The following is an 18,980-nucleotide window of genomic DNA, read 5'->3' on the forward strand; positions in this document are numbered from 1 at the left end:
GCCTACACAATCTGAGGAGAGATACATTTGTAGAAAAAAATAAGCAACCATACGCTGCGAGTATAGACATAAAATGCAGATGTCGAATGTTCATCGACTATTTAAATAAAGAAGGGACTTAGGCGTGGCAAGACGAACGTGTTTTTGGACTCTCTAGTTCAGCGGTTCTCAACCTTTTTTACTCAGCGACGCACTAACGTACTCCTTACAGATTCGCGACACCCTTATATGTACAAATTTTTGCTAGTGCTGGGTAAGTACAAATGAATATATTAAACATATTATTTTTTATTTTGTAAGAACATAACAAGCAAAAAACAAAACAGAAAGAATACATAAAATTAGTGTGAAATTTGACCCTGATGACTTTTGCAGAGTATATCTATCTAAGGACGAATTGTAGACAGACACACTCTCATCTCGCTGTCCACATCAAGTAGTCGAGACCGGTAGCTAGATTTTATATTTTTCATCGCAGAAAATGCAGATTCACATAAGTACGAGGTCGAAAACGGCAGTAAAAGGGATACTGCTTTCTTCGCTAATTCTGGGTATTCATTCTTAACTGAAATCCAAATAACATCCGGAGCTACTTCTCTAAATTTTGATTTTAAATCTGTGTCAGAATACACTTCAATAAGTTGTTCCTTTTCAGAACTGATTAATTCTGCCTTTCTTGCGTTGTTCTCGTCAAATGCAACTAACCATTCACAGTTAGCACTCAAGACAGAGGGAAAGTATTTAGTTATCCCTTCTTGCAACTTACATAAGTGCTCTTTCATCCTCTTCTTTATTAGAGTTTGTTCTTCAAATTTCAAATTAATTAAAGTTATAGAGGCTTCGGGAAAAGCAGTGAAATCGTTTTTTTCTATAACCGAGTTCCAGAATGTAAGTTTTTTGGAGAACGCAATTATTTTATCAGTTGATGATATTATGGTTTCCTTTCGTCCTTGCATAGTTGCATTCAAAGAATTTAGCTTATTAAAAATGTCAGAAAGGTAAGCCAACTTAGCACACCAAAGAAGGTTTTTACAAAAACCACTTTGGCCATCTTCTGTTTTAAAAAATTCGAGTAGTTCGTCTTTAAGTTCTAAAACTCTGTTTAGTATTTTTTCTTTCGAAAGTCAACGAATTTTACTATGAAATAACAAGACTTTATGATCTGCGCCCATGTCTTTACAAAGTTTCTCATAGTTTTTTTTATATAAGATTTGATATAGAGTTTTGATATAGTTGATTATAGAAACAACAGTATGAATAACTTCACCCAGTTGGCTTCCATCCGTAGTTTTTACTACCCGAGTTTCTCGATGTAAAAAGCAACGAGTAATTATTATTATTAACTGGTTTTTCTTTAGTGCGAAACTTAAAAATCCTTTGACATTTCCCGTCACTGCAGCAGCACCATCTGTACATATCGCAATATAATCCGTCCACTTAAGTCCGTGATCCTAAAAGAAGGTGTCAACAGTAGAAAATATATCAGTTCCAGTGGTTGTTGTTTCTAATCCATGACAGAATAGGAACTGTTCAATAATTTCCGGTCCGTACACAAATCTTACAAAAGATATCAATTGGGCCTTTCCCGAAATGTCCGTGCTTTCGTCCAGTTGTAAAGCAAATTGTGTCTTTGCCAATACCTCCCTAACATTACTTTGAATATCGATTGACATATCTAATATACATCGATGGACTATGTCATTTGATAAAGGTACCTTTGATATTTGTTCAACAGCTTCCGGGCCTAACATTGAAGCAGCTAATTCTTTACATGCCGGTAAAATAAGCTCTTCACCAACAGTATGGGCTTTCTGTTTTTTGGCAATCAATTCAGAAACTTTATATGATGCTAAAAGTGCCTTATCTGGGAGTTTTATTCGTTTTTCCATTATAACTGAGGATGATTGAATGGAACAACGTAGACGTTGAAAATACTCGCGCGGTTTTTGGGAAACGCTTTGATGATTTTGTTTTAAATGTCTTTTCATCAAATAATTACGGATTTGCACTTTATTGATTGGTATAACGTGGTATATACCTAATAGCTAAACAAAATGGTTGAATGCATGATTGGTATAATATTACAAGTAAAAAAATATAAATAAAAATATCGTATTCGTAAATCTCGCGACACATCCGATAGGTTCTTCCGACACACCAGTGTGTCGCGACACGGTGGTTGAGAACCGCTGCTCTAGTTAAACCGATCTGGACGTATTTTAGAATTCAGTTTATTTTCTCCATTGGAAATATAAAATGAATTAGTAAAAGTATTTAAGGCAGATTTTAAAAATTTAAACTGAATTCTAAAATGTCCCAGCCTCCTCAATAAGCTGTATGTGTGTTTATCATAATGCTTTTATTAGGGTAGAGTTGCCAATATTGTACCACTTAACATATTTCGAATTTTAATTTGAATAATATATATCATATTTAACTGAACGATGTATTAGAATAAATAATAGACATTTATACACATATTATGTTATTTTTTTTTGTTACTTGGTATCATTGATTTTAGTGTTAAAAAAGTATGTTTTTTTTGTAGGTTGCAAGTGGTACAATTGAGAAAACTAGTTATTGTACCATGGGTTGTACCCGTAGTAACCTATATAGAGGGATCAGTGTACATTATTATAAATTTTATTTTAGTGCGAATACCATTAATCATGTTTGTTTAATACAATTTATTTTCCAATACCAGAAATTATTCAGTTGGAACGTACATAATATTTTTATTTACATGCAAAGCAAGAAAAAGTTTGGGTTCCAGGTCGGACTCCTGCACAAATTTCTGCTTTTTTACTCGCAAATTGAACAGAACCACTCATCAACAAACATCTCTATAACAACGTCAGGTTGATTTGAGCTTGATGCGGCATTTAGAAGAACATACTCTGTAGGATTTTCACATTTCTTTTTTGCTAAGTTATTCTTGACAATTTTTTTGCCTTTTTGCTATTCCCTTCTTGGATTTTAAATGAGGCTTTGGTATCAGGGAAATTTAATCAATTGAAAAGTTAAGTTCTGGACTTGCTTCACGAGTTTTTTTAGTAGGCCTAGTGGGTGTAGTAGTCGTAGCTAAACTCACTGCCTTGTCCAAAAGTCTTCGCTTCTTCTTTTGCCTTGACATTGGTGTCCTTAAGGTGATTTAATCCTATTTAATCCCATGTTTCCATTATGAATGAGCCGAGCTTATGTCGTTCACATTCCAAGTCCCATATTTTCCTTTGGGCATCTAAAACACACAAAAACGGTGTGTGTTCTTAAGTAAATCTTAAATACTTAATGGTATATAAGATTGTACTGGTACCATATAGGCAACTCGGCGTGGTACAATATGGGAAACTTATACTTTATGTAAATAAACTACGATTCCTAACCTAAAAATTGTCCGGCAAAGGGAAACAACTCAGTTTTATACACCTAAATACATGCTTTTCCTGTGTTTGTGAATCAAAATAGTTTGCACATACCTTTACAGATGCTGTAATCTTACATATACAACCAGAAAACTATACCGAAACACCATGAAATACAAAAAATTCGATAAAATAAAATCGACAAATGTGAAGGTTGTAAAACTTACCTTATATTCCGGCGCCAAACTACCACACTTTTTATAATCAGCTAAAAGAAGCTAGTGACAATGGTAATAAAGAAGTGAAAATTGTAGATACATAATTTTATTATTCTTTTTTATCAATATAGTATGACGATTTTTTAAATTGAAGAACATGTTAAGCCACATTTTTTTAAATAAACTTAACTTTTTTATAAATATGTGTTTTTTCTATAAAATAATAAATGCAAATGAGTTTTCTGATTAACACTAGTTATGAAATAACACGAGTTATGGTTTTCTAAACTTTAATCAATATTTTTAAGATTGTTTTAAGACGTTAAACCTTAATATCTTAGCTTTCTTATTTTATGGCCCACCACTTTGTTGCAATAACGTCTTTAATTCATCTTTTCATTGCTACTATCTTTTCAGTTAATTGTGACCAAAAATGCATTTTTTAAATTTCTGTTCTAATTTTTATTCTTTCTTAGCATTTACTAAAAAGTATACTAACAATTTTACTAAAAACTGATTAAAAATATCCTAACTCATCCTACATCAGTTGTAGAGATAATGATTGAGAATCATCCGCTAATGATATATCTAAAACTTGCAAATCTGGTCTCAAAATACCTTGAATACTTGGCTATATTTTGGTGAATGCGCGAGGTGAATTACAGCTAGAATGCGACTATTCAGCGCCTGCCATTACATCTGATACTTTTGCCCGCTCATGTCTGTATTGTATGTTGCATATATCGCAGGAACAATATTTCCAATAAATTATTTCTAAAAGTATTTTTATTTTTGTTAGAATATTATTTTGTAATATTGTTATAATTGTTCTATTTTTAGAAACTATAATTTATTTATTGTAAGCTTATTTTTTCTATGTAGAATAAAACTAAAATCATCTAAAATTTCCGAAGATAATTCAATAGGTAGGTTAGTAGGTAGATAAACCTATATGTTCTTTTTTCCATTTTTTAAACTGTTTTATCTTTTTGGATAACTACTTATACATTAATGTCATTTTTTACCATAATTGCTTACAGTTTATCTATTATGTTGTCATTTTGCAAAAATAATTTTCATTCTTCTCAACTATGTACTTACCTATATCGATGGTTTGACCACATCAGTATCTTCTAGGCTACATTATTATCTAGACTATCCCTTATCTACACTATCGAAAGGATTAGATCCTGAGCATAGTCCTTTCGTGCACTAGGTGATCTAATATGATGGTATCTTGTTTGCATAATCTTATTAATATGAACTATTTATTATTCTGAAGAACAGAAAAGTTGCAGGTAAAGACTAAATACCAAACAAACTACTGAAATATTGTGAAGCATCAATGACAGAGCTACTAATATCATGAATTAATACAACAAAATACTGGAAGAATGAAGAACTAGCGAACTAATCCTACTATTCAAAAAAGAGGATAAAAAACAGCCTATAATTTATAGGGACTAAAATAAAACTTGTAAATATTACCTTGAAACTTACAACTAAAATTTTGCAATAACTAATAAATCAGAGGATAAGCTTCCCAACAAGGTTCTCGTACTATAAGATGGTGTAGTGATGTAATATTGCAATATAAAGTACCGAAAAATCACTAGAGCATAATAGACCATTATATCTGTGTCTGATTTGCTTAAAGAAAACATTTGATAGAGTAAGACTCCAAGATGTCATTCATCGTCTTGAACATAGAGAAGTTTCCTTAGATATCATAAAAACTATTGAAAACACTTACCAAAGCAACAAAATGAAAATCACAATAGATTAATAATTTACAGAACCTATATGAGCCCATTCCCATGTCAGTTAACCCAATATTAGATTAAGAAGAAAAGTAAATTTTAGAGAAAACAAAAAGAAGTCAGTTGGTCCAATGTTAGATTGAAAAGAAAAGTAAATTTTAGAGAACATAAAGAACCAGCATTTTAATTCGTCAAACAACATTTTCTGATTTCCAGAATTATAAAAAATATTTTTTAAATCAATGAAAACTATTAATTAAACAGAATAACAACAAATTAAAAAAAAACGCAGAGAACATGTAATACTAACAAAGCAATTGAGAGTTTATTCCTGAGTGACATCCCCTTTATGTTTATTTATATCCAAAATTCTTTGAAGCATAGTTTTTACCAAGTTATGGCAAAATTCTGGTGTATATAAATCGCATATTTCTTGCAATTTTTTCCGACAGGATGTTTTGTCAATGTGTTATTGTTGTCATGTATTATTAATGTGTCAATGTTTATTTCACGACACACAGTTTCTATCAGGACGGGAGAAGGTGGGGATTGGCGGAGGTAATAAGATAGCCATTCTTCCAGAAGTGGTATACAATGGTCTTACATTCATTTTAAACTCTTTTTTTTAGATGTGGCAACCTGTTGTAAGACAAAATCTTTTGGTAATGTTAAACTTTGTTTCGTAATCGTTAAAAGAGATTTTTTTATAGTCTAGTCAAATAGTTGTTCGTATTTACAATTATATCAATAAAATGCAACTTGTCCACACCTTGAAACGACATAGAATTGACTTTTCTCTTGAGACATTCGGGATGAAAAGTTTCATTTTTACTGCGAATAACGTGACTCCAACTGTCTCCAACAAACAATTCAAATCTGAACTCATCGTTCCATTGTATTGCATCTCATTGTGAATGCTTCTATGTCAGCTCTGTTGATCACTTAAACCTAATTTCTTTCGTTGTAATGTTAAAAGTGGTTTTTCCTTAGTCTGAAACAAAATAAAATTTTTCTCTTGGTATTATGTTGATCTACAAACGTGTCTTTCAACAACATAACCCCTCAACCAAAATAAGTGTTTTGTGGGGTTTCGTTAATAAAATAAAACGTTAAGTAAAAACAATAAATAAGTTGCAAGGCGATTTTTCATTATGATATTGTAACCTCAGAAACCTTTTGTGGATGGTGCTAGAAAGGTCACCAATGGAGACACTGAGAACGGCAGCTAGATGGTTAGTGGAGAGCGAGTCGGGGGTTTAAAACTAGCTTTTGGAACCGGGAATGGATCCAATAGAAGAAATAATAAAAATAAGACAAGCTAAGATAGATTAGAAAAAACAGAGAAATAGATAATAAAAGAGATAGATAAAATTACCAAAGATGAGAGAAGATAAGAAAAAGGGCACTATTTAACTTTTTGGGGTTACAAGGAGAAAATTAAGAAACCTTAGAAACAAAAAGAGATAAAGAGAGATAATTAATTTCTGGGACCAAATACAATATATTAACAGTTAATTATTAAATAAAGGTGGTCAACAAACTACATAAACAAATAATAAATAATATGTTCGTGGAATTCGTCCACCTACTTACCTACAAATATATACAGCCTGAGCTTTCTCCTGGTCGAAGATATCGTTATAGTTAAATATTTTTATTAGCGAATATTTAGAGATACCCTATTATCAGGAAACTTATTAGGAGTACATTAATAAAATCCAGTAGGTAAACAAAACAAAATATATTCAATAAAAGAATTACCAGACGGGTGAATTCCAAAAACAATAAATACAAATAAATCTACTTTAACATGTAAAAAAATTCAAATTTTTTTAATATAATAGATATAAACACATACACATACAAATAAAATATAACATTAAGAAGAACTTGAGGTTTTAAAAAATTTCAAAAGAGTAGATCATATAAATATTTCTCTGTACGTTAAGTACAGAGACAATATTATAAAAATTGGTTCTACCAAAAATTAAAATAAGGACCAACCCGCACACTTGGTTCACAAGAAGCTACTAGCACAGCTTTTATTTAAATAATGAGTGTTTGTAATTAACATTCGTTAATGAAAAGATATGAAAGTTAATGAAAGTTCTGAAAAGTGCAATTGATGAAATCGTTCCTTAGAGGAATTGATTGCATCGGTGGTTAGCTTTAACCACCGATCAGGAAAATGTTGTCGAAAATAGCCAGTAGGTTATCCTACTTTGGAGATAATTGGAGCTAATAATAGTAAGACCACTTACAGTAACTCTAGATAATGTTGCCTCTTAAATCGCACTGAATTTAAACTGAACTCAACTGTAGTATCAAACACTGAAGTTAATTTATAATGTATATTTGATCTACTCGGGTGTTAGATCAAACTGCTTGAGATATAATAGAAGTGTATATATACGTATACCAGAGAAAGAAATACGTCCAAATTCTTAGACAATGCAACCAAAAGTCAGTCTAATCTCTTAGACTACCCAACGAAAAGTGATGCTCTTTTTTTCAAATTAGACAAACTATTACCTAGAACAGGATCATCCCCACTTAAAGAACTCACTCTATACAAGAACTGACTTATTTTCATTTTCGGCGGAAAGATATAAACATAACGGTATTTCTTAAAAAAGTAAAGCAAAAAGGCAAATAACTGTTCCGTATTGAGGAAAAGATTCTCTTTAAAGTAAAGCTTTTTGTAAGAAGTTTAACAAATTTTATTACTCTCTTCCTAGCGCTCTAAAAAAGGGGCCTGAATGTTCTTTGTTTCCAAAAAATTAACCATTGCTCTTAAATTTCTAACAAAGCAGCCGTCAAGTAATCTGCATGTTTCGGTACTTTTTTTTCTTCTTCTTCTTAAAGTGCCTATCCGTTCCGGATGTTGGCGATCATCACGGCTATCTTTACTTTATTTATTGCAGCGCGGAACAGTTCAGTGGTAGTCGTGTTATACCACCTTCGTAAATTTTGAAGCCAGGAAATGCGTCTTCTTCCCGGTCCTCTCTTACCATTTACTTTCCCTTGGAGAATCAGCTGGAGAAGGCCGTAACGTTCTTGATTTCTCATTACATGTCCTAGATATTCCAACTTTTTAGTTTTGACGGTCATGAGAATTTCACATTCTTTCCCCATTCTACGCAGGACCTCCACATTAGTAACTCTGTCAACCCAGGATATACGTAAGATGCGCCTATAACACCACATTTCGAAAGCTTCGAGCCGATTCATAGATGCAACAGTCAGTGTCCATGCTTCCATTCCGTAGAGCAGAACTGTGAATATGTAGCAGTTTAATAGACGGCATTTTGTTTTTAATGATATGTCTCGACTGTTGAAAATGGTTCTCATTCTAACGAATGCTGCTTTTGCTTTTATTATTCGCTGTTTAATTTCTGTTGAGTGGTCCCATTGGCTATTTAAATTGGTGCCTAGATATGTATATTGCTCGACTCTTTCGATATTCTGTTGGTTGATTGTAAGTTGAGCGTTTAGTATTGGTTTTTTACTAATTGTCATAAATTTGGTTTTCTTTATGTTAAGAGCTAGTCCGTATCTGTTGCTGACTTCTGTTATGCGATTTGTTAATATCTGTATGTCATTCAGATTATCGGTTTAAGAAATGAAAAAGCTGAAAGATATCGAAGAATCAGGTCTATAAAGCTACAAAATCTAAAGTATCGTTACAGTCTCATAAAGGACTATATAGGGACCTCTCATTCATTGTGGCGGGGTCCAAAAGGGAGATTTTTGGATACGGCCATTGGCGTAGCTGCGGTAATTGCAAAATGTTTTTAAAATTATCTTTAACCTCTTAATTATTACCTCTATCCATTTTAGAACTCACAAACGGCAATAAGCTTTAGAAGATCGCAAAATTGACAATAATTGGCAATTATTTAGATGTCATTTTTCCATAGCTACCTCTAGTTTTAAGGTAATTATAAAAAATTAACGGATATTGAGGTAAGTGAATGGAAAGCCACGATTTAGCGATAATTTTAGTCTTATTGTTGAAAATAAAATATTATAAGGATAATATTTTTGATACATTTTTGAAAAATGCTACATTAATAATTAATATATACTCAGATGCAAAAAAACGCGAATTTAATTTTTAGCCCTATTTTGATGTTATATAGCGAATTTTTTAATAAAATTTTGTATTTGACTTATTATACGATGTTATTCGAAAAGTGATTTTTTATCCGAACTTTGAAACATCTTGTAGAATAATTGCGGTAGTGGATTTTCTTAAAACCTTGTTTTTCGGTTGCAACCATGTCCTCTAAGTATTATGTTTTCTGGTTCATGTGAAAATATGGATTGGTTCATTTTTAGGACTAAAATAACTTTGCCACCCGCAATTTACGACTTTTCCTAATTTTACCATTATCTTTTGTATTAATTTGTAATACCATGATGGGGGCTTTGGTGACTGATATCGAAGGAATATCATATTAACATCCCAGAAGCACTGAATTTCACTGTAACAATGATAACAATCACAAAACATAAAAAACAACTTAAATGTAACTTAACCCAAGTACGCAAATAACAAAGAAAAATAAATTAATGCCTGTACATGTCGGCTCATGCTGTCTATGAGGTTGCGAATATTATCTTGCTGGATGTTTTGCCATGCCTTTTCTAGAGCAAGCGAATTTCGTTAATTGAGGCTGGTGCGACTTCGCGACCTCTAATATTTCTACCAAGTATGTCTCAAACGTGCTCTATATCTGGCGAACACGCTGGGACAGTTCATTTTATTAATACCAACTTCCTCTCCATATTGCGTGCCACACATTGCAGAGTAGGGTCGCGCATTATCTTGCGTTAATAGAAAATCATCGCCGATATATTAAGAAAAGGGTACTACGATAAATCTCTCCCCAGTTCGACGCCATACTCGTTCTCTTCCATCTGATGATTGAAGACAGTATCTCGACTCATCGGTAAGAAGAACATTACTCCATTGTCCTAAATTCCAATGTAAATGTTCCCTGGAAAATTGTAGTCTAGCCACTCTGTGCCGTGGAAGTAATTTGGGTCCAGTTGCTAATCTGCAACTTTATAAAACCAAATTCATGTAATGAATTTGGTTTGGCGAACCTCTTGAAGCCGATTTCTTGTTTGCACCGCTGTTAAATGACGATCCGCAAAGCGTTGACTCGTATAAAATGATCATCTAAAGCGGTAGTTTTGCACTTCTTGCCACTTCTTGCTCTACGCTTGTTTGTTTCAGTTCGTATAAAAAGTTCCACTACCTTTTGGATGGTAGAGGGATGAGTGTGTACTACTCTAGCCACATATTCATAATTTCGCCCATCTTCAACTAGAGCAACGGCTTTCGCACAATCTTCCATACTAAAGACCATGATCAATCATAGGTAAGCAAAATTTAAGTGTCAATATGATATAATGATAACAGTCACCAAAGCCACGTCGTCGTATTACAGAATAACTACAAAATAATCATAATTAAAAAAGTCCTAAATTGTCGGTGGCAAATTCATTTGGCTTTAAAAAATGAACCAAGGCATATTTTGACATGAAACAAAAAACACAATGCTTAAAAGACATGGCTGCAGCGAAAAATAAGATTTTACGAAAATTCGCAAACGGATTTATTCCACAGGATGTTTCAAAGTTAGGATAATAAAATCACGTTTTAATTAACCCCGTACAGTAAGTCAAATATCAGATTTTATCAAAAAACTGACTATACCAAATTAAAATTTTTTAATTTATACACAACGTGCTAAAAAAAATAGGGCTAAAAATAAAAAAATTAAAATACTTTGAATTTGACTAAAATTTTCTAGATTGCTTTTTTTTGCATCTGAGTGTAGAAACTGATAAAATCGTGTAGATTATGATTTATCTATGGTAATCGCCATAAACTGCAAATTTCACAGAAGGGCAAACTGGCATGCGAAGGGTTAATAAAATGATGAATAAAATCATCAGTGTCAACAAAGGAAGAAGATGTAAAATGAAAAATAAAGAATTAAAAATACTCAGAAAACGTAATATTGATAGCCCAAGACGAAGATAGTCTACAAAGACTAGTCCCCAGATTTAACATAAGAGCAAAAGATTTTATATTATCTACATATATAAATGCGTTTATTTAGATATCTTTAATAAGATCTAACTGTTATATTGTAAACTGTGTGTTACAGATTTTTTTTTCATAAAACTTACAAAATACGGAGCACGATATAATAAAGATAAATAATTTAACAAGATGTATTGTTAGTATACTAATGATGGCGTAATTTAATTAAATGAACATAAATTGTGTTAATTGAATTAGATTTATAAAGATATTAAAAATGCACTAATAAATATGTATGTTTAACTTAATAAAATAGATAAAAAATAAATAAGCACAAGTAAAACATTTTTTAATGCTGATAATGCTGACCATGTAAATGTATTTCTATATGTCGTTCGATCCGTCATTATACTAGCTGTTTAATCTCTTCGGATTAAGGCTTACGTTTTTGCATATTATCCTTTTCTACGATGGATAAGTCCTCTTTCTCTGTGATTATGCGAAGATACAGGTACGTTTTTCGCGTATCCGTATCTGTAGACTAGGCAGGGTGAATTAAGTCCCACAGTACTTAGGCAACAATTGACCCATTGTACATGTGCATTACTAGAAAGGTGGACAAGTCACCAGGGGACATATGTGGGCAGGAGTGGGCCTGTGCTCGCTGAACGCGTACAAAGTCAGTCGCCGTCGTCGGCTGCCAAGTGTCTGAGATTTCTGGTTCCTAGGAGGTGATTGCTTTTACTGTAAATGAGATTAATGCGTAGCTTAGCATCATTGCTCTTTTTCTAGAGACTGTCATGTCCTCGTGTCTCCAATTCCGAAGACGAACAGGTGTCCTTTAGGGTCCTTTTTTACCACATGGTGAAAAGTGCACCATCTCACAACTGCTATGTCTGAATTTTGCTTAGTTAGCCTCTGCAGCACTTTCTAGGTCATCAGAGGTGTTGGTGTAGCATCCTCTGGGATCCATAGAGAGGCTTTGGTAAGCTTTATGAGCTTTGGGAACTTACAATAACCAGTGATGTCTCCTCTTATGGTTTGAGGGTGGCTGTAACCTTTTCCAGTCATCCAACTACCCCATTGTCATCACAGACTACTCTGATAATCTCACCACAGTAAGTCCAAGATTTGAACCTTAGCGGTTTTACCTGGATGCTTTGGATTAACAAGATTAATCTGTCAAATTCCTCCATCATGCTGTTCTTAATAAGGTTTCCCCAGTTAGCAGAAACTTTTGGAAAAAAATTAATTCTTCTTCTTCTACTTAATATTTAACATTTATTTGAAGTGGAAAAACCCTCTAAAAATTTAAAAATAAATAAAACAACAGCCGTTAGCTGTTAGTAGATATATTTAAAAAAAGGCGTCCAATGGTTATTATCAAGAAAATTAGTGTTTGGTAGGATAACCTTTGTTTTTAGAACAGACTCGATTCTGTGAGGCTTGGAGTTCACGGGACGAGTCAAATCTTCCGGTGGAATAACTCTAAAACCAGTTTTAAATATTGACTTCTATCAGTCCTTACTTATTACTTAGGTTTCGGCGTGATACTAACACTTTCAGCTTTGACATTAAATTTTCTATTGGATTTAGATCGAGACTATTTCCAGGCCAAGGCCAGTAACGTCGTGGTTTCTCAACCATTCCATAAAAGTCTTAGCTGTATGAGAAGGCGCTCCATCCTGCTGGAAGATACATTGTTGAACATCCCGTTCAAACAAATCTCTGATAAACTTTAGTCAAATGAAAGGCAGATATCGAGAGAATATTATCTCTCCTGATACCAACCAATATGTAGCTTCGCCAAACTATTTGTCCTTGTGTTGTGTAGTGTAATGTATAATTTTATGTTTATGACATTCTCAACAGATTGTTGGATAGGCCAAAATTGACGAAATGCCCCTGAAGATGCTCTAGGAAGCAAAAGTACTTGGGCAAGATTTAATTAATAAACTGTGCTCGATATCTGCCTTACATTTGATCAAAGTTCATTTATTCGAGCATTCAACCTTATATCAATTTAAATCTCTGATAGTCGGCAGCAGTTTGGCTTGTAGTATCTCTTCCTGTTATTTTTTTTGCATTAATATTGCCCTCCATTACTGCTAAACGTCCAACTCCATTAGTGGTCATACAAGCCCATACCGAGACACTCACAGGATGCTTCATAGTGATCGTAGTTCACTGTGGCAAAAGGTCTCTCTCCGGTCGGCGTCGAACAAATTCACTTCTTCACTCTTAAAGATCGAGATTTTGGTTTCATCATTCAAAATTACCTTACTCCACTGTTCTTCTGTCCACCCTCTGTGTACCAAAGCCCAATACCTAAGAGTTCGTGCTCGCAATCCATTTTCACACAACTTTCTTCTGATAGTGCAGTTCGATATTTGTAAGCCAGTTGATTTGACTAATAGCATTAATTTCTTTTGCGGATCTGCGACGATCTTCTAAAGAAAGCCAGCATATTCTACGCTCATTGTATTGACTAACTTTCGGTTTTCTGCCTGTTCTTTTTGCTGATTTTGTCGTTCCAGTGTTATGATAACGTTTACAGACTTTCATTACAGCTAATTTTGTGGCACCACCACTCAATTTGTTTGCTATTCCTTGATATGTTTAACCTTCTTCTTGAAGGATAATTGCTTTGGCTCTATTTCCTGACAACCAGTCAACACGTTTTGGGTTTCTTGGTGCCATTTTCGTTGAATCGACACTGATGTATTCCTCTCCGACAATTAAATAAATAACAACTACCTGAAGTCAATAATAAACACTGGAAGTCGCACGAAACTGTACTAATCGCTTCCAATTGGGTCGTTGACTGACTAGCAAAACAATGACGCAATGCAGCATAGCCAAGGTTGTCATTCGCAAATCTCGAATTTTCGGCTTTCCGCTTGAATCTGTTTCCATATTTTATTAAATAATTATGTTAATATATATAGAGTGAGAAATACATAAAATATTAAGCAGAAATATAAAACAATAAGAAAAACTAGAATTAATTTTCCAAGAATTTAAAAATTAAAAGTGAAACTGGAACAAACCATGAAGTGGAGATATCCAGGAGTGGATAGTATACCTGTTGAATACAAAGCAAGTGGTGTTCGTGTGTATTAAGGTATAAAAAATGCTTATTAAAAGCTTAAAATTTTTTATTTTAAAGAAGATCTTTTCGGAATTAAATCATTCCATCATCAGTTTACTAAAAGAGAGAGTAAAAATACCAATATTAAAAAACTTTTAACTTACTTGTTATTTAATATTGGTATTTTTACTCTCTCTTTTAGTAAACTGATGATGGAATGATTTAATTCCAAAAAGATCTTCTTTAAAATAAAAAATTTTAAGCTTTTAATAAGCATTTTTTATACCTTAATACACACGAACACCACGTGCTTTGAATTTAAAAATTATAATAAATATTTAAAATGCCCCCGTTTTGTTATAATAATAATTGACATTTTTTTCTTACAAATCTTACTCAATTGAGTATATGTATTGACTTTATTTTTCTAAATGCTTGATGAATGCTTTGGAATTATTCTTCTTTAGTATTAAAGCCAGTTTTATAAGTACTGTTTTTTTTAAATCGCCAAATAAAAAAATTAGGAAGATTTAGTCCTGGTGAAAAAGGATCATAAATTCCAATCCACCGATTACGAAATTTTTTCATTTAAATAATTTCCAACGAATTCGGCGTTATGGGCAGGTGCTCCATCTTGTTAAAAAAAAAAGTATTCCTCTCGGCCAAATATATATTTTTCATTAAAAATGTTATTTAAATTCGTTTTTAAAATACCTATATATACGGCAGCAGCTAGGTTATCATCAAATAAAAGATAAACTAATTTATTATGCTTAACAAAACAATAACGTTAAAACCGAATCTCTCTTGCCTCCTGATCACCTGAACTAAGTGAGGGTTTAAGTCATTCCAATATAGTTCATTGTGTCAGTTAATTTGCACCTTTACTATTACCTATTACCTTTTAATATAACCTACTCTACGAAATGAATATTTTTGCAAGATGTAATAATACCTTTATTACTTTAGATAAAAAAATAATGTATTTTACGGAAATCTAAACGTCAAAATAAACTTATTTTAAAGTAAAATTGTGGCTTATTCCTAATTAAACTGGTAAATTGTAATAAGATGTTACAAAAAAATAGCTTCAAAACAATAATAAAAAAAATCGGTTACCTGTAAAGTCGGTTTTACGGGCGAAGATTTTACGTGACAACGTCTTTTTCTCGGTAGAATATTTATTGATATGAATATTATTAAATTGCACAATAGTTGTTTGCAGTTGAAACGCGCTGTTTCTTTTCAATCCACTGAATTACGATTGATTGCAGAGTGATTTAAACTAATAATTTACTTAACACTATCAACATTTGTCAATAGTATGACATACCCTATAAACTCAGTTTCTCAACTTTTGTGTCAATCTAACAATTAATCAATCAATCATAGTTTACGATAATGAAATATTAGTGTACAATTATTTACCTTTATTGTTGTAGTTGTTGTAAATGACGAATCTAAGCACTCCACATTTTCACTACAGACACAGCTGACGGTACTTTAACTACACGTGTGAACTTGTATTATGACGCTTTCTCGGTTTTCCAACGCCAAGAACGCTCGAGAAAGACAGAGACACAAGCACGCACCGATTCAACGCGCCTAATTATCTAGTGCTGCGCGCGCAGCGGACCGATCATGTTTGAGTGGGAGAGAGACGCAAGGCATTCGCCGGTCCGGCGGGCCTCTCTCTCGTTCGGTGACTCATCGTAACAGACGTGAGCGGGCGTTACACTTTTTCATGAGTGACTCCGAGCCACAACCTAATTTAAGACGTTGTCACGTCAAAAAATATAGAAGACAATAATATTATATCGGATAAAAAATTATAAATAGAAACGAAAAATGTAATAAAAGACAGTGTGTTGTATTTCGTGACAATTTTATTTATAAAATATGGAAAAAATACTTTAACATAATAATTCACTTTGAACCAACAATTGTCAGTAAGCATTTACTTTACTTTCAAGTTAGGAAGGTACTGATTTTATTTTTGCTTAATAAAACTGTCAAGGGATTAATATCCTCATAATAAAATGTTAAAATGCGAGTGTTTTCTTTTTAAGTGCCTCTAACATAACGTCAAGTATAAACATGTTATCTGCATAGTAGCTTCAAACACTGAAAATAGATATATAACATGTCATATCAGGTGAAAGAGAATTAAAAATGTAAACGAAACATGTCAAAATATATAGGGTGTCCTATATAAAAAAAACATAAGTTGGTATTATATTTCTTTATTAAGAACCCCTAAAAAAACTTGTACGCCACTGAACGCTTCCATAATATTTCTATCAAAAGTTCTAATAACATTTTTAAAATTTCTTTTTGTTTTTAAAGGTATTTAAACATGGCGTTTTCGACACTTTTCAATAATCGCCCTGTATCGCCACTGTGAGAAGCTATATTATTAATGATTTGATTGGATAATCATTACTTTAACGAAAAAAGAGATCATGACATCTAACTACTTTTTTTCTATCTCCTCTAGTTTTCGGTATACCCTGCAAAACGTACTAATTTGGGACACACTGTACATCTTCTTGTCATCAGCTATTCCTCCCTGTATAAGGTTTTTATGTGAAATCGATTATTTTTTTACAGATAGGGTGGGGATACTAATTAAAAGGCTTAAAATAATAAATATTCAAACATTAATATTTGATTTTTATTTATTAATAATAATATCAAACATTTATTTTAATACAGGTAGCGGGTAGGAACTCATTTGGATAGTCCTATCAGGGAAAATGAATTAATCCCTGCCCTCTGCAGATTGCAGGTGTTTCCTAACCCGGGAAACTAGTACCTGCTTAGGGTGCCTTGACCAGGGTCACGGATGAAGTCCACAACGGCAGCCACGGCGGAGAAGAATACCTTCGGTACAGTGTGATTGATTTGATTTTAGGGATTGTATAAAATCACTCACCAAATCGTCTACCCAGCGTGGTGTTTTAAGGCTAAAAAACCTCCTAACGGGAATATGGCGATATCTAAAACAAAAGGAATGGGTCCCCAGGTGGGTAGACCATACAGTAATGGCAAATCCCACTCCTTTGGAAAAAAAGCACAGCTTTATGGAATCTGGGGGAAGCAAGAAATCGCTAAAAAACACACGATTGAAAATCGCAACTCTAAATATAAGGTCCTTAAGTAAAGATGAAAAAGTCTACGAACTCGAAGAAGACATCAAGGACTTAAAATGGGACATAATTGGTATAGCAGAGGTAAAAAGAAAAGCGGAAAAGTGCATAACACTAGAGTCCGGTAACGTCCTATATTAGAAAGGGCGAGAAGAACAAAGCCTAGATGGAGTAGGATTTAATTTCCAAGAAATATACATGTAAAGTAGAGCAATTCCTAAGAATATCTGAAAGAATTGCAATGGTTAGGCTAAATGTAAACGGGAACATCTCCCTGAAAATTATTCAAGTATACGCTCCAACCGGAGTACATCCCGATGAAGAGAGACGAATTTTATGAGAAAATTGCAGAAACTAGCACGAATATGATAATAGGAGACTTCAACGCTAAGATCGGACAACGACTTGAAAAAACCGAAAACTATACAGGCCAATTTACCTCTGAAGTTAGAAATGAGAGAGGAGAAACCTTGGCTAAATTCTTACAAGCCCACAAATACTATGCAATGAACACATTCTAAAAAAAAAGCCCCAAAGAAAGTGGACGTGGCTATCTCCAGACGGAAAAACTCGGAACGAAAAAGATTACATACTGTGTAACAAAACAGATATCATACAGGACGAAACAGTAATAAATACGGCGTCAGTAAGTAGCGATCACCGAATGGTTAGAGCCAAATTAGAGATAAAACATAACAAAAATAGAAATAAATTTAGTAAAACTTGGAATATAGACACAGATAAACTAAAATCTAATACAGAACGATATAAAAGCAAGTTAAAAGAACTATTAAATGCAAGCTCAGAAGTGGCAACCGCTAACAGGAAACGAAAATCCAAAATAAGTGTAGAATTACAAAACATGCTGAAACAAAGAAAAGATCTTCTGAGACAAAACAAAAGAGACACTGCAGATTTTAAGAACCTTAATCAAGTAATAAGAAAAAAGATTAAAGAGACAATTAAAAAACATCAAGAAGACCGTATAGAACAAGTCATAGAGAAAGACCGAAGTCTCAAATGCACCAAACCGAAACTAGGAAAGAAAAACATAATAACCATTAAAAATGAACAAGGACAACTAGAAGAAAGTAAATCTAATATAACAAACTCAATTGAAAAGTTCTACGCCGATCTGTATCGTTCCAGAAACGATCCCCCTAACTCCTCAAAGCCGAACTTGAAAAGGCAGATAACAAATGTCAACTAAGAAGTGATGCCCGAAATAAGCCACGAAGAAATAGAAAGAGCAGTAAAAGAAATAAAAGCAATAACGCTCCTGGAAGCGATGGAATCCTAGCAGAAATGCTGAAGAAAGGCGGAGAAGAAGTCATCACAT

At 33.1% G+C, this 18,980-nt stretch overlaps 1 protein-coding gene across 1 annotated transcript; it reads right to left on the reverse strand.

Moving 5' to 3' along the window:
- Positions 1-1,451: 1,451 nt before the first annotated feature.
- LOC140442104 (protein FAM200C-like) lies at positions 1,452-1,889 on the reverse strand. Its single transcript, XM_072533180.1, has one exon. The coding sequence runs from the start codon at positions 1,887-1,889 to the stop codon at positions 1,452-1,454; it is 438 nt and encodes a 145-aa protein (XP_072389281.1).
- Positions 1,890-18,980: the final 17,091 nt, after the last annotated feature.

This window comes from Diabrotica undecimpunctata, chromosome 5 (genome assembly GCF_040954645.1).
Source record: "Diabrotica undecimpunctata isolate CICGRU chromosome 5, icDiaUnde3, whole genome shotgun sequence".
NCBI lineage: Eukaryota > Metazoa > Arthropoda > Insecta > Coleoptera > Chrysomelidae > Diabrotica > Diabrotica undecimpunctata.

Excerpts from the sequence above, each read along its gene's own strand:
- LOC140442104 (XM_072533180.1), bottom strand. The coding sequence starts at position 1,889 with ATGGAAAAACGAATAAAACTCCCAGATAAGGCACTTTTAGCATCATAT.